The 17854-nt window shown below is 33.8% G+C and overlaps 1 protein-coding gene across 3 annotated transcripts; it reads left to right on the plus strand.

The window, feature by feature from the left end:
- Positions 1-9582: 9582 nt before the first annotated feature.
- Positions 9583-17493, plus strand: LOC123202109 (serine/threonine protein phosphatase 2A 57 kDa regulatory subunit B' beta isoform-like). Of its 3 annotated transcripts, XM_044617856.1 has the most exons (3): positions 9588-10431; positions 10507-11207; positions 16913-17493. In XM_044617856.1, exons 1-3 carry the CDS (start codon positions 10050-10052, stop codon positions 17234-17236), a joined length of 1407 nt encoding a protein of 468 aa, XP_044473791.1. In that variant the 5' UTR covers positions 9588-10049; the 3' UTR covers positions 17237-17493. The 3 variants fall into 3 exon arrangements, with proteins under 3 accessions (XP_044473793.1, XP_044473791.1, XP_044473790.1); XM_044617858.1 differs by lacking the exon at positions 16913-17493 and adding an exon at positions 14913-15547 and having other exon boundaries at positions 9583-11207; XM_044617855.1 differs by having other exon boundaries at positions 9588-11207.
- The last annotated feature ends 361 nt before the right edge of the window (positions 17494-17854 follow it).

The raw sequence follows: 17854 nt of genomic DNA on the forward strand, positions 1-17854 counted from the left end.
TTCGATAGGAAACTTTCCACCTAGCATTCACATATCCAACTCATGAAAGTTGTACACTTGGTCAATGTAATTGAAGAATGTATATGCTCTTATTAATATCCCATTAACTCTTCACCATTTTTTGCATTCAACCAAAATTAAAAGATTACAATATTAATGAAAATAGGATAAAATCTTATCGCAATCCTAATTTGAATTTCAAATTAGATTATGTGGAGTTGAGTCAATCTTGTCAATTCTTGCATACACCCAACATCTTAGAATTATTACACTAAAATCCTAAAATATATTAAAATATATTTCTAGTCCAAAGACTTTTCCAAGTGTCTAGATTCTTAACCCAAAATTCGAACTAAATCTAATTTGGTTAATCCTTACACCTCGAGAGTTCATAAACTCCTTTTATGTGTGACCTATAGGCTCTCCACTAAATCAGTAATAACAAATTCACATCAAGCTCTCGACTCGATAGCCATCTGAACATAGACTAAGATTGGTCTCTAGTAAGACATCATAATCACCTAATTAATAGAGGTCAACATATGACTTCTTTTAGCTTATCAATGTTTTGGTTACTTGTACAATTTAATTATTGCATCATACAATATCTCTTCAAAGTTAAGGTACAAATTAAATGTCTCTTTCAAGACTTCTCGAATAACATAGATTGACTCTGTTAATAACTAGATAATATTAACTCAATTCCACTATGACTACAAATTTAATTGGTCATTAACATCTGTCAGTAAACCCTAATTAAGATATCAACTCCTATACTTGGGAATGATGAATCCTTTATTAATCCACCTTATTGTTCGTACAGATCTTGATATGACCAATCACCAAATTTCTAGTAATCCTTTGACTGGACTTCATTGGACTGGTGTCAAACCATATCGATCTTTATACAATATAGTCTAATAACCTCAAATCTAAGAATCACATGTACTTCTATTCACTAAGAGGATATTTTCCATAGACATTAGAGTAACCATCCATATGGAATCCTCTTGGTAAGTTAGTCCAGTGGACACATCTATAATATGCACCCATGTGTTACACCAAATTGTTAACAAACAACTCTGATATGTGAGAATTGTCATCGTCTCTTGATGAAATTGTTCAACACTATGATAACTCTATTACTATTACTTATGCCCTCAATCATAGTAATATTAAAGTTACAAACGTTTTAAGAATAGCCACCTAATATGATTATAAAATTCTCATGATTAATTGCTGAGCACTAATACCCTCGACACAGTTCAACCATTCTTAAGATAATTATCCATTTAATATAATATACATATAATATAAATGCCAATTTTATTAATTAAATATCAAAGATTACATTAAATGTTAATTATGATGAAAAACGTTAGGGCACTACCATAACAATTTCCTACTTGCACTATAACCAATCGTACATATATCTAATGTCATACGAGGCTATATGTCTATTATGTTTTTGTTACAATAAAGACTTTATCAATGGGTTAGCCAAACTATCATTAGTATATGCTTTTTTTATTTGCATATCTCAACGTTGAATGATTTCTCTAATCATGTGGTATCTTCTGAGTATATGTTCGAATCATTGGAGAGCCTATGGCTCTTTTGCTTATGCTATCATTATGTTTTTGTTATAATAGAGTTATATAGGATTTTTATGGATAAGACTACAATAAGTTTGATGACAAACTTCTTGATCCATACTACTTCTTTTGCCTCATCTAATAAAGTAATATACTTGGACCCAATCATCAAATCAGCCTAGTGCTTTGCTTGGAACTTTTCCAACTGATTGCCCTACCATTTAGGTAAAATACAAATCTTAATTAGGATTTGAAATCATCTTGATCTATTTGAAAACTAGCATCACTGTATCCTTGTACAATGAATTCTGACTCTCTTTTATAAACCAAGTACATATTTTTAGTCCTTTTAAGGTACTTAAGAATGTTCTTGATAGTCGTCTAGTGATGCTCTCTTAGATCCAATTGATATTTACTATAAATGTTTACAATGTATGAGTCATCAATCGTTATACATAACATGGTGTATATGAGTGATCCTATCACAGAAGCATGAAGGGATCGATTTCATCTTATTTCTCTCTTCTTGTGTTTTAGGACATATATCACTAGAGAGATATACGCCATGACTTATCGAAAGATATTCTCTTTTGGATTCTTCTATGTTGAATCTCGTCAACACTTTGTCAAAGTACGTACTTTGACTTAGCCCATGCAACCTATGTGATCTATGTCTGTATATCTTTATTCTAAGGATATAGGTTACATACCTTATTCATTTTATGCCATGCTTTTGCATGAAACCTTATGTAATCAGCCATGCATTATAGGTACATATGTTACCTTCCATATCAGTTTTTTTTTTGAAGACCCATTTACAGTCTTCAGGTAGATCAACCAAAGTTTATACTTGGTTCTAGTAGATGAAATATATTTTAGATTTCATGGCTTCAAGCCATTCAGTAGAGTCGAGATCTGAGATAGTGTTTTGGTAAGTCCTAGGTTCGTCATTTTGAATGACTAATACATTACCGTGCTAAGTTAAGAGATAACCAAACCTCTTTGGCTTATGATGTACTAGACTGGACTTAAGTAGCTCATGTTTGTGTTGAGTTGGTTACACAACAACCTCTTCACAATGTTTAACCTCTTAAGGTGGCACATCTTCCTATCTTATGTTTATGGTATCTTATAGTTTTCAAGTTTCATCAAGTTCAATTTTCCTCCCACTCATTCTTTTGGAAAAGAGCTTGCTTTTTAGGAAGACTTTAGTTTGAGCAATAAAGACCTTTTGCTCATTTGGATGATAAAAGCAGTATGCTTTGGTTTCCTTAGGATGCCTCATAAAGATATATCTTTTAGATTTTGAACTTAGCTTGTTTGAAGTCAATTTCTTGACACAAGTTTCACTGCCCCAAACCTTTAGATATTCTAAATTGGGCTTTCGCCCAATCCATAACTTGTAGGAAGTTTTATCCATAGACTTGATTCAATGTATACATGACTGTTTCTAAAGCATACCCCTAGAATGACATTAGTAAATCTATAAAACTCATCATGGATTTGACTATGTCTATTAGAGTCTTATTCTTTCGTTCAAACACACTATTATGTTGTGATGTACTAGGAGAGGTGAGTTGTGATATTATCTCATGTTCCTTTAGGTAATCTCTGAACTCAACAAGTATTCACTTCTTCAATCACTTTAGAGGATTTTTATACTATTTCTTGTCTAATTTACTACTTCGCTTTTGAATTCTTTGAATTTTTTGAAGCATTTAGACTTGTTTTTCATTAGATGCATATAGCCATATTTATTGAGATCATAAATAAATGTGACAAAATAAGAATACCCATTTTCGGCTTGCACTGTTAGGGTCTACATATGAATGATGCCTAAGAGTTTAATTGCTCTTTCACTATGTCCAATGAAGGGTGACTTGGTCATCTTGCCTAAAAGGCATGATTTGTATTCATCGTAAGACTTTACATCACATGATTGTAAAACTCTATTGTTGTGAAGTTTCAAAATATGTTTTGATCCAATATGACTGAGCCTATAATGCCACAGATATGTGGCATTCATATAAGAAAGTTTAGTTATCTTATTTTCGATACTATATATTTTATCATCCAAATCAAGAACATAAAGACCATTTATTAAATGAGTAGTTTCATAATGAATATTATTTAAGCTAATGGTTATAACACCATTGTAACACCCCTTTCTAGAAATATTACTCTCCAAAGGGAAGTGTCGCCAAATTGCCTGTTTGGAGCATTTCATTTGTAATAAAATAATAAAAACACTATAAATATTTGAAATAAACTCTTTTACTAAAATAATTAAAATTACTAAATGTGTAACAAAAGATATTCAATGTCAAGTTGAAAATCACTAAAAATGTATAGTCTAAAGTAATCAAATAAAGTTTAACTAAAAACAAATGAAATTCTGAGACATGTTGAACTAATAGAAATGTCCTCCAACTCTAAGCCCTTTGACCACTACTCGTCCCACAACTGTTACAATCACTTGTACCTGTATATATAAAAAATAAGGGGATGAGTGATAATAACACTTAGTAAGTAGGAAATTCAATGGACACTCTTATTGGATTCCCTAAAATGCCCTTACTCTCAACCTTAAACTTTGTCATCTGGAGTTGGCATCAACTCCTTACTGAATGATGATGGTCTTGAATACTCTTTTAGTGATAATACTATACTCCAAGGATAACTACGTTGTGTAACTTAACTCTTAGGTTAAACCACGTCTTGTTTGGTCACTAAGAAACCATTCCCCCAAGTTTCTACCTAGTGTGACACCACTAAATTTGATGAAAGCATCTGAATCTAGAAGTTGTACTACAACTATATACTAATTCGATTGGTCTGGATTGAATACAGGAATTTGACACTTTGGCCATGTGAGCAATATACTATTTCCTAACATTACTGTACCTTAATCAGACTCTACTGTGAGCAAGTAACTTATTACAGGTCTGGTGTCTTACTGTGGGTTTGGTGTCATACTACAGACTTATCTTACTGCAAGTGGTGTTAGGAATGCGTACTCACGGTGCCCCCTCATAACGGTGTTAGGATGTCTAACTAGCTTACCTTTCGAGCCCTAACTAACTTTGGCTCACATCGGCTTCCACCTAACTAATAGCTTATGCCACTTTTTATCCTTATTGTTAGGTATGGGAAAGCCTACTGCTTACCCTAAAGACTTAGTCCATTTCTTAGGGCAACCTTTATCTCTCAAGCGTGTGTATGATTGCACACAGGTGTGTGTCTATCTACTGTTCACATATGGCTAACTTCCTTTTGGCATCTACGTATGTATCACTATTTATAGACACACAGACGTGTATCCTTTATTTCACGGTTGTGTATCATTCAACTAATTATTCTAGTTTTCCTTTCTAGACCTATCTCAACCATATGTCTTTGCATAAATAATTTGGTCAATTCACTTCGCATTTAGTTTTGCTAATATTATGTACGAGATGTCTATCTATCTTAGATGACTGTTAATCGATCGATGATATCTTAGATGACGGACGTGTATGCCATACCACACAATTGCATGTCAACTCCAAAATTCAAAAGAGTGATTTGCAAAGTGCACCTTAGTTGGTTTCTATGTATTTCTTTCATAACCAGACATACATAAGCATCTGTAATCTATTCTTAATCATAAACCAAAGTCATGCAATACTTGTAACAAGCGATAAACCTAATTAGGTTCTTTATGCTGTTTAGTCTTTCTTTCCTATATGAGTAATGTAAGTCAGGTTTAAACTTAGTTTATTAGGCATTAGACTTAATCAAGAAAGCATTAAAAGTCATCATATATTCTCTTTCATGTCAACACTCAAGCAAAATATATTATATTTCATCAACTCTACACAGTTATATGTGTGTGTGTGTATATATATTATCTTAGTGTAAATCACTTTCAAATATTTCTCACCACAACGATTCATATCATTAATCTCAAGCATAGTTATCATTAAGAATCCTAAAAGACTAACAAACAACAATCTTCTTTCTCTCTAGAATTTCACTACCCTTGCTCATAAGAACGTCGCAAAAAAACTGTTAATAACACATCGGAAGATCAGACTCTCTCTCCCTTACTAAGTCCTTAGGGTTTTTGGGGGATTAGGGTTATGAGAAATCTTTCCAAAATCACAGTGATGTGCCTATTTATAACTTGATTTTGCACTCTAGAAACACGATCTTGTATCAAGGCACACGAGCTTGTGCCACTTAAGATTTTAATTTTGTGTGGAATTAGCTTACTCGGATGATGTGGCAAGGACATATGGCCATGGCTTCTTTACACATGGTTGTGTGCCACCCAAAAAGCTATATTTTGACTTTTTAATCATGTTAACTCATGCAAAAAATTATCTTACCATTAAGATGTACCTGCAGGGGTTATAATTCTTCCTCTTTTAATGAAATTTTAACCTTAGAATTCACTGGAAACAACTTGAGATGTTTCTCTCTCATGGTCTGCTCTATCTTCCATGTAGTCTCCTCAATCTTATAGTTTCTTTACAATATTTTGACTAAGGCAATATGTTGGTTTCTTATCTATTTAATCCTCTTATCTAGGATTTGAACTGGTTTTTCCTTATAGCTTAAGTCCTCAGACACTTATAATTTTTTAGTGTAGCACTTTCAGGGGATCGATAACAAGCAGTGTAGTGGAATTAAAATTTAAAAATAAAGAATCCTGAAAACCCTAATTAGGATACGCGTTTGAGAACATATATTCATGAATCATGCCAAACTCTTAGGAGGCGACGTTTTGGTATTCATACAAAGCACAAATACAAAATAGAAAATTTAGATGAATAGACTGCTAAGGCTTTTTGGCTAGACAGAGTTATGCTAATAGGAATAAGAGAAACAAAGAGTCTTGCGGCTAAGGTTCTTTGTTTTTAATTGTATCATTTTTCTCAAACTCACAGTTTAATTTTTATGTGCAAGTGTTCGAGCACAATTGTAATTTCAACCAAACATGACACTCATCAACACACATATATATTGTTGGCATGGGCACACACATCTGACATGCTTTGATGCCTACATAGTCAAATGACATGTGTATACCGATTGACATACATTTTATTCATGGTATTAGCCGACATCATGCATATGCATGGTCAGAACCTTTCCCACCAAGTGGATAGCTGGCACATTAAGGTGCATGGCTATGCATTTGGTCAAAAAGTGGTTAATTGGGTATTTTCAACCCTAATAGGCAAACCTAGTCAATTTGTAATTACTCTCTTGACTCTAAACACTAGGATTGTTAAGAAACAATCCTTGCCTTTGAGTTTGATTCAACTCCTTTATGCGTGCGACCTATAAACTCTCTATCGAGTCGATAGTGTTCAGATTCAGGTTAAATTCAAACACAAATCAAGATTGGTTTCTAACAAAACATCATGACCATCCGAACGATAGAGTGTCAGTGGACATCTCTTAAGCTTTTGCAATATCACAATGACGTGTAATTCAATCTTTTTATCAACCAATATCTCTTAAGGCTGAGACATAGAAAAATGTCTATCTTAGTAGTTCCTTGATATGAAGTAATACACATTAATGACCAACATAGATTAGGCTACAACCTTATCTCATTATAGTTACAAATTCAAGTAGTCATAGGTGTCATTCAGTATTTTCATGTGAGATATCTTTTTCTGTGCTCAAGAATGATGAATCCTTTATTGATCAACCATAGCGTCCACATATCTAACGATATAACTGATTACTATCTTTATAGTTATCCCAATTATAGCGACACGTTGGATAACATCAAACCATACTAATCCTTACATAAGATGGTTTGACAACTTCAAGTCAAAGGACCACATACACCTATGGTGTTCAGAGGATTTATTTTATAAACATTGGAACAACCATCCATATGGATATCTTCCAGTCAAGTTAATCCAGTGAACACGTCTACAATATGCACCATGTGTTACATCAAACTCTCTACAAAAACTTTGACTCATGAGAATTGTTGTCACTTTTGGTGGGGTCACTTAATACTATGATAATTCCATCGTCATTACATGTGCCCTTGTTCATTACAATAACAGGATTATAGAAGTTTTTAAATGGCCACTTAATGTATACATAGGGTTCCTATAATTAGTTGTCTTATCCCCTTCATCATAGTTTTACCATTCTAAGGTATATTATTCGTACTATCACATAATTAAACACATATAAATAGGATAACAATAAATCCTTTTATCAATGATTAATATAAAATTATATTTATAAATGTTAGGGCACTTGCCCTAACAGGGTCATCATTAGTTTGTCCCTGATGATATTCACTATGACCATCTTCATCCAGAATGTCATGTGCACCCAAAATTCATACACCTCATGGAACCTGTAGAGCTTCTTTTGGCAGTTGATCGCAAATTCTTGACAAAATAAAAAAAACAATAATTACTCTATATAAACAATTATTGTGAACAGTCTTGAAGAATAGATAGGCCAAGTTGCCAACCATAGACAATTTGGCCTATCTATTCTTCCGGATTCCTCACACAGGAAATCAAACAATCAAGTAACATCCAACAAAGGTATAAACATTAAATCTAATGTCACAACCAATAAATCAAGCAATTTTACATATCATAACCAACAAATCAATCGTATATTCATGGAATCATTTTTTTCCTAACTGTAAACCCTAGATCTAAGATCCTATAAAGGTATATAAATGCAAGGTCAACTAGGGTTGTCGCCAACCTATTCTTATAAACAAAATCCTAACCGATAATTCAAATCATTTTAAATCAAATCATAACAAAAAAATCAAGCTTGATTTTCGTACTCAAATCCTAAATCTAACAAAAAAATGCATCCACTATTGTCACAATCCATTAATCATGCCAACAACTATAAAGAACCAAAGATATCATCAATTGTTTGGTATCTATAGAGGGAGCCAAGAGGCTTAGAAGACCTGCCATTGCTAACCAGATTTGCTAGTCCATTAAAAGGAAGTAGGTATGCTCAAGCCGAAGATAGAGGAAGGCACTGAAAGCTCTTTCAACCAAATCCTAGGTGTGTCAATTGTGTTAGCGTCGTCAGCTGTTTAGGTGTGTCATTATTCGCTGTTTTTGGTGATTTTCATATATATGGAGTGTTTGATTTGAGAAAATGTAACTACAAGTGATTTTTCACGTCATTGGCTTTAATGGTTCATAAGTGCTTCCGTTGGTTCACACATAAACAATGCACATACGGATATTGTTGTGAACCTTATAGATAAACTATGAGACCCTACACATAAGCAAGAAAGTTAAGAACTCAAGAAAACTAAATCAGATTTTCAATTTAAAAAAAAAAAAACCTTGACCTGATGTTTATAATTAACATGAACCAAAGATATAGGTTAACGTCACACTCAGGAACAAATGAGAAGGAAAGTGATAGTCAAATTTGAATGCCAAAACAAAACATTCTTAATAAGTTCACGAATCCTCAAAAGAACCAAGTTTTAGTATGCAAATGTGTATTATTTGTCCCAAGGCTTATGTGTTTATTTATATCCTAGTCTAACTAGGATAATAACAAACCTAATAACTAGGATAATGACAATCATAATTTTAGGATAATAACAACCCTAATTTAAATAATAATCCTAACCTAAATAAGATAATAATAATCCTTACCTAAATAGGATAATAAAGAAAAATAATAATCTTAAAATGAATGAAAGACTGAACTATTTAAATGAATTAACATATGTTTAGCCCATTACATCAAATAAAATAAGTAATACATGACCTGCATAATCTTAATGTGTGTGCATGGGCCTTTCAGTCTTAATGCTTGTATAAGCTTGGTCCACCTTGTTGTTAGCCAGCATGCCTCCTTTAGACTCTTGACAAACTAGGATAAGGTTTACAAGACCCTGATTCTCATTTGAGCCCAAATTTATTTGTTTCATAATATTTGATGCATATAAAGTAAATATGTTTTGAATCAGCTCATTAAACACCTCACACATCCTTTCGCTCTTGTTCTTCTCATTGGACCTTTTTGTATGCACAATAGATCCCTTACACTTGAATTGCCACCCATATTCTTAACATTCCCACCATACTTAACCAAAACAACAAAAAGGTTCCCAGCACGTGTAAAAGCAGCCAATTTCAACAACCAAATTGAAAATTATCTTTCTTCCCGTAATCGTCCCCCGCTTTCCTCACTACCACTGTATGTATCGTGTATATCAAAAATCAGATATTCATTCTTTGTTTCTTCTGTAATTCCTCTCTCACATTCACTACAAATTAATTCCTGCTTAATTATTGAGTCATAAAATTGATGCAATAGCTTTGGCTTTGCTTTCTTATTATTCCATGCACGCCGATCTGTCGAGTTTCATTTACTCCACCCACTCACAATCCAAGAACATTAGTGTGTTATTGGTTTTAGAAACTACGGTTTTCGATGTTGAAGAAGATCATGAAAGGGCGAAAGCCCTCCAAATCCGATCCTAACGATTCCTCTCTGTACGGATTCAATCAGCCCGGTGGTCGAAACCCGGGCCTAAATGTGGTAGTAAATCACGCCTCTCGGGTCGGACCGGGTCAACAGACTACAAGCCCGGGTGGGGCAGGGATGTTGTCGACTCCGCCACCAATGGGTAACATTGAAGCGCTGCCGCTTTTTCGTGACGTGCCAGTTTCTGATCGGCAGAATTTGTTTTTGAAAAAACTTCAAGTTTGTTGTTTTATATTAGACTTTTCGGATACTTTGAAAAGTGTTCTTGAAAAAGAGATTAAGAGACAGACATTACTGGAGCTTGTTGATTTTATTCAATCTGGGTCAGGTAAAATCACTGAGACTTGCCAAGAGGAGATGGTTAAAATGATTTCGATTAATTTATTTCGATGTTTGCCTCCAGCCTCGCATGAAAACACCGGGCAAGAAGCGGCTGATCCGGAAGATGAAGACCCATATTTAGAACCCTCTTGGCCTCATTTGCAGCTTGTTTATGAGTTGCTTTTGAGATATGTTGTGTCTTCTGATACAGATACTAAGATTGCCAAAAGGTATATTGATCATTCGTTTGTGTTAAAATTGCTTGATTTGTTTGATTCTGAGGACCCACGAGAAAGAGAGTATTTGAAAACAATTTTGCATCGGATTTATGGCAAGTTTATGGTTCATCGTCCCTTTATTAGAAAGGCAATTAACAATATATTCTATCGATTTATATATGAGACTGAGAGGCATAGTGGTATGGGTGAGCTTTTAGAGATTCTTGGCAGTATAATTAATGGATTTGCATTGCCGATGAAAGAAGAGCATAAGTTGTTTCTTGTTCGAGCACTTATACCGTTACATAAGCCAAAACCTGTTGCTTTGTATCATCAACAACTGTCTTATTGTATTACTCAGTTTGTTGAAAAGGATTACAAGCTAGCAGACACGGTCATTAGAGGGTTGTTGAAGTACTGGCCTGTGACGAATTGTCAGAAGGAAGTTCTCTTTCTTGGAGAACTTGAGGAAGTGCTAGAAGCTACGCAGGCTGCTGAATTCCAGCGCTGCATGGTTCCTCTTTTTAGACAGATTGCCCGCTGCCTTAATAGCGCTCATTTTCAGGTATGGGAATACCTCTTAACTTTTTAAGACCTTCCATTTTTTTGTATAGTCATGATTTTTGGGTTTCTGATGTTTTTCATTTGGAATCATCTTCATATTTTTTGGATATTCTTTCTGGCAATATGTGGAATTTTTGCTGCACAACAACTTATTGGACTGAAAATTATGAAAATCTTTGCTTAAATTTTACCATTGTTTTACATTTAAGATTAATGTTGATACTGCCGGTGAAGGTGGTTATGATACTTATTTTTGAATGAAACAAACTTGTTTCTTGATTAAAATTCAATCAGCTCTCATGAATTAATAATTTTTTTTTTTTTGGAAAATTTCGTACAATGAGTTTCATAGTAGTTTTTTTAAGTCTCCACAAGTTTGATAAACTTTATAGATAATTATAAGATTTAAGGTTTGATTTGAAAACTTATGGGCCAGGTTTTGGTTTGCTTATTCATTCAAGTTTGCAGTCTGAGTATAATATTTTGTAATGTGCTGGTTCTCTCTAGGAGAAGTTCACAGTCTATGCATTTTGATTTCTGTATTTTTACATTAGTTGCTAATTATGGTGAAGAGTTTTTATATACTGTAACTGGAGTCTAACTCTTTAGCATATGCGCATTAGTGCTTGTGTTTCTGCTGACATTGATTTGGCTGTCCCCTTATTTTTAAGATTATCTTTTAGATTTTTTAGATTCTGGTTGTCAGGATTATTAGAGTTCATTGAGATTCTTAAGATACCAAATGAGTGCTTATGGTAGGTTAGCAAGTAGTGAAGAGAGAGAAAAGTTTTTATTATGGGAAATAGAGGGGAACATTTGTGAAGAAACCAATTGGGAGAGGATTTGATATAAAAGGTAAAATTTTAAACTATATTCAAATCTTTTTTACATAAGGTGGGGAACATGTCTTTGATAGCCAATTTTGTCATTTAATTTTTTATTTTAGTAATTATTTTTTGACGTTCACATATGCAATGGTTTTAACATTTGATCTCATAGATTCAAGTATTTACGTAACTTTTATAGCCTCACTTTGACTGTTGAATGTTGGAAGTCTAAACTATTGTCAACAAAAAACAAGGTTGGTGGGTATCTATTTGTTGGTATTGTCTGTCAGTCATTTACTGTTAATAAATGCTTCCTTTGCCTCATTATTTTGTTTGAAATGTAGGATGAGACATGAGAAGCATAAAAGTATAATCCGATTATAGTACCTATGTGAGCTCATTCGATTTCCTATTCACAAAAGATCTATAGTTACAGTGGAATCCTACCTTAAAAATTTGTTTCATTTTCCTGAGTTAATTAATCTTCTCTCTGTCTTTATTTTTTGGGGGGGTTTTACTCTTTCCTCGTCCATTTATTTATTTTTCCCTTCAAGTTATTTTAGTCCAAGTCCAAGCCGTCACGTATGGGTGAAGAAACAATGTCTTTCTCTTGTTTAACTTTATTTCTCCTTTTTTATTTAATTTATCTCTTTATTGTAAAGTAGCTTTATTTATTAATTTATTTTTGGATTTGGGGCATATTATATCTGGAAAAGCTCTCTCCAATTTGAAGAAGTATCATTGCTAATCAATTCTCAATTTGTTTTACTATTCTAACTATATGATTCACAGTCAAGATGTCAGTCATTTGCCTCTATTTTTCCTAATGCTATCATTAAAGCATCCTGTTCTTTTTCTTACCAGTTTTCTAGATTTTTTTTCAGTCATTGTTTTATTTGTTTCAGTAGTTCAGTATGCATCTTTTAATGCGATTGGAGTCAACACATATGGATTTATGATATCAAGTTCAAATTAAAATTCAAAGAAAATGATTACATACATAGACTTAATGAGAAGATTTTTAAGCCATCAACTAACCTCAAATCGAATTTTTAGGAGACATCTGAACTAACATAGACAACTGTAAAAGCACAAATACAATAAGGTTGAATAGCAGATAAGAACATAGACATATAAATTTTAATTTTTATGATTCTCTCTTCATGCTTTTGACATTTCTATTGCCAATTTATCCTTCTATGAAGACCATTGCTCCAATGAAGTAACCTGACCACTATTATCATGATATGCATAGCTCTCAAAGCATTTAAATTCATTTATATGATACTCCCATTAGATGGCCTTACATTTCTCTCACACTAAGGTTAATGTAAAAGACAAGCAGTTTTTTTTTTTTTTTTGACTTAATGTTTCTGGTTGGCAGAAGATGAACTAGGTACAATTGGCAAACGTATCTGTAGATTTCCAAAACAAAATACTATTACACATATTCTAATGTGCTTCATTCTAAGTTCCCTAAGGTTAATCGAGGCATATCCATCTCTTTGTTTTGATAAATGATATCTTGCTCCTCTGTATGGTGCAATGAGTCTGCTACCAATACCATTTCATAGGTGACATCAACAACATGATAACAAAACATGTAAAGAATGAAAAACAAAACAAGAAATTGAAAAAGAAAATGAAGTTACAAAAGTTAAAGTCATTTTAGAAGAAAAAAAATTAAAATAAAAAAAAATTGAACATTTGAAAGAAACATGCTTCTCCCTTGATACATTATGGATTAGAGGAAAGAAATTGGTAATAGACTACGAAAGATTGAAGAAAGGGAAATATTAAGTGATAGCATTTATTAACTTGAGAAGAAAAGAGTATTTCTACCGAAAAGCTCTAGTTCATGATTACCAGACAAGAATTTATCAAAATAGCTAGAAATAAAATTAAAATTTCTTGCTTATATGATTCTATGTTAATGCTTGTAAAACACTAGGCATTTAAACTGATATAAACAATAAAATTAGCATATTTTGCACCATGGATTGTGATGGGTACCTGAGGAACGAACAGGGCGTTTAAGCGAACTTCTCCCTCCTTGGGAGCCTTGCAGGCCTGGTCTCTTGCTAGTTAAACAAGTGTCCTGAGAGTTCTGTCGATTTCTTCCTCAATGTAACAGTGTAATGAGAAACAGAGGCATGAAAGTAAAGATTATTACTATTGCAATGAATTTGTTTCGCACGTAATCAAACTAGTACTGCATTCCCATTGTATCACATTACAAATCAATGCCAACTGTGAGGTTCAGATTTCAGTTAACACTCTTACAATAATGTATCTCAGTGGTAAACAAAACAAAGCAAACAACACAAAAGATTTAATAAAAGCAAGCAATCGGGCCACAGACCAAATTCACTCCAGCTTTTGAGAGGCTGGTTCTCTCCCCCTATTCTTTCCTTTCTTTTTCCTTCCCCTCTTCCTCTCTCACCAGGTTCTTAATATTTGACTCCTTGCTGTAGCTCCACCAATCCTCGCATGCCAGCTCAGCTTCTAACATCTCCAGAGCGCCTTCTTTTCCCAGCACATCCCCATACTTTTGCTGCATGTCTGCTGCTTTAACTGCTACTGGGATGCTGCCATCTGGAGGTCCTGTGGGCTGCCCACCAGAGTTATCATCGGCACTGCTAGCATCAGATTTAGAATTACAGCCTTTAGCTCCCACAGTGAGCTCTCCAATGCCGTTATTAATGTTACTGTCTGTTAATTCCTCAGCTTGTATCTTCAGCTTTGCCTTCCTGCCTCTTCTTTTCTTCTTCACGTATACTCGAGCCCTAACAGATTGTTACCATAGATAATATTTAGGCCATAAGGTCGAGGAAATGGCATGAAAATTTCACAAAATGTGTTAATATTTGTGTTGGTAGGTTCCAAGCTTTTGTACACTTTCAATTAGTAGGGTATGGAGACTGCTATTGTATGGTAAACAAGACAACTTCATGCTTTATTTATAAACTTGGGCATAGAGTTGGAGAGCAAGTAATTAGGTGCTAAATGCCCTGATAGTGTAAGGGTTATAACTACATACTGATAAAGCACTCATCAGAAGGGTCCATTCCTGCAAGCACATAATGAGGAAGAAGAGTGAGGAGGCAGGAGCAGGAGCTGAATTTAAAGGGAAAAATAAGAAGAATCGGGAAGCAGCTGGAATTATTGAGAAGGGACGAGAAGAAGCTGGAGCCACTGAGGAAGGTCAAGAAATTTCCAGCAACCCCACTTGCATGAGCAGGAAAATTCTAGCACCCCACTTGCATGACAGATGGCTGCTCTGGATTGGTGGCCTGTGCAGAATTAGTTAGCAAAGATGAGTATAAAATGGTGTGAAGATGAGAAGGGAAGGAGGAAGTTTGGTATTTGAATTCTTGGAGGGAGCTGGCCTCTTGAACTGCCAGAGGAGTCTTGTTTAGGCTATGTTTTTGCTGATTCTTCTTTCTGTTATTTCTGGAATAGCTCAGATTTTAGTCTCTGTTCATTTTACATTAATAAACATATATTCAGTGCACTTCCATAGCAAAATTCCTTAGCACTATTCACCGTTATTGTTGTAATTATGTTGTGTTGCTTCCTTTTGATTTGAATTGTGAGGGGAACCCATCACATAACAGAATATATTTGACACTTCATAGAAGGATTTAAACCATGAGAAGGGATGAATTCATTCTATGCCTTCTAGGTCATTCCAAAAACTAAATCATGTGGGGTTATACAGGATATTTTGGTGTAGTTTTGCATTTTCTTTTAGCGTCTTCTACTTTAAAGTGGTTACTCCTTTTTAGTTCTCTAATGATGTAGTTACTGGTCTTTGGTGCTCATGATTTTGGCCTCAATTTTTTCATCATATGTATTTTGTGCTACCCCGTTTGATAACAGGCTAAGAAGAATACCATAGTTGACTCATTGTCTTTCCTATTCTGCATTAAGTATTCCTATTTGCCATTTGTAAGGACACATTCTTGATTATCTTATGTGAAGGATTGATAGATTGCTATTTCTTCCCAATAAATATTTAATGTGCTTATTTCTCTTTTGGTAAAATAATGTGCTTATTTCTTTATTGGTCACTATTTGAGTCCTTAAGAAAATTCCTGTGACTTTGTTGACCTCCTTTATATCCCAATCATTTAGCTCAGTTAATAAGAGGGTTATCTTACACTATTCATCAACATTGTATTTAAGATGATAGTCCATCTGTAGTGCTATTGTCTTTTTTATACCTCAATCATTAAATGCTGTTTCTTTGGACTGGAAGGATTGCTCTGGAAGAGTATGAGGAAACTATTTTCTTGATGAGATCCTTGATGTTAGTGGCTAGGTTTGGAATTGTTTGTTTTTTATGGCCTCAGTAGGTATGTTTGAGCATGCCAATATTTTATGTTCTCCAGAGAAGTCTTTATTTACTTGGCCAGAATGATGATAAAAAGTAAATCTAACCTGCCTTAATGGATCTTGTATCATTTGTATAATGTTGTCTTACGTAATGCGAGTGCATTGAGCCAGACTTTGAAATAATGATATTGGATGTACCCTTCAAATGTTTGGAGGAAGGAATCATAATTGGACATGTGCTTCACGCTTATGTTATTGCAGTTGACTGTGATGAAAGTGTTCTTGAGGAATATATAGTTGGATATTTTTTTAACCTGCCCCTAATAAATGTGATGCAGTTTAATGCTGCATATCTTTCAATATTATCTTCTTCACAAACATTATCAAATGTTTTTGAGGATTTTTTTCCGAGGTTGAGGTTTCAGCTTCTATGTGTAACATTTAGAAGTCTGGGCACTGGATGTAGTATGATAAAATTTACTCATGAATTTTGTAGTTAATAGTTTTCTTTAAATTTTGGCTTTGTTGCTTTTCTCTGCAGGTAGCAGAACGAGCCCTTTTTTTGTGGAATAATGAGCACATTGTGAACTTAATCGCCCAAAACAGGAATGTCATATTACCTATGGTATTTGAGGCATTGGAGAAGAATACTCAGTCTCATTGGAACCAGGCAGTTCATGGGCTGACTGTCAATGTTCGGAAGATGTTCTTGGAAATGGATACAGAATTGTTTGAAGAGTGCCAGAATCATCATAAAGAGAAGCAGTCGAGGAGCAAAGAGATGGAAGAACAGCGAGAGTTGACATGGAAGAGACTGGCTGATGTGGCAGCCGAGAGAGGAGGAGATGACATGGTTACAGCGTAATTGATTGTTGAGAGTCAGCTGATGAACCCTAAAACATTGATGGATGGATGATATCAGTGACAATGGTTATGTCCCTACCCATTTTGGTGGTATTCTTTGTGTTTTTCCCCCTAAATTTTTCTTTAATTTTTTGATCTCATTAAAGGTATCGGAATACTGCAGCATAAAAAGTATTTAACGAGTATGGAATTTGTTAGTAATATGCTGCTGATTAAGAATTATTTGTGAAGGATATGTTGCTTTTTTTTTTTTTTTCACTCATTTGTTCCTTCTATGCAGAAAAAAAAATTTTTGATTGTATTCTCACATAAATTAGAATTATAATTTTCAGATAAATTAGCTGAAAATAAAAAAATTCACATTTGTGGGTATAATTACAAATGGGTGGGTGTTGATATATTATCATGCAATTAGGTATTGTTTTATCTTTAATTTAAAATCACTTAATCATATATTGATACATTAATAATATATTTAATTGTATATTTAAAAATATATGCATATAGTTTAATTATAAAATTTTGTCAAACAACCAATAATAGTTCTTTGTCCCTCTCAATATACATATACAATTATTTTTGGGTAAATAGAAGTGCATATCAACAAAAAAGCGATAGC

The sequence above is a fragment of the Mangifera indica genome, chromosome 18, assembly GCF_011075055.1.
Source record: "Mangifera indica cultivar Alphonso chromosome 18, CATAS_Mindica_2.1, whole genome shotgun sequence".
Lineage (NCBI taxonomy): Eukaryota > Viridiplantae > Streptophyta > Magnoliopsida > Sapindales > Anacardiaceae > Mangifera > Mangifera indica.

Bases quoted from the DNA above. Each gene is read 5' to 3' on its own strand.
- LOC123202109 (XM_044617855.1), top strand. From the start codon at position 10,050: ATGTTGAAGAAGATCATGAAAGGGCGAAAGCCCTCCAAATCCGATCCT. The intron at 11,208-16,912 runs GTATGGGAATAC...TTTTCTCTGCAG, and splicing joins TTAATAGCGCTCATTTTCAG to GTAGCAGAACGAGCCCTTTT.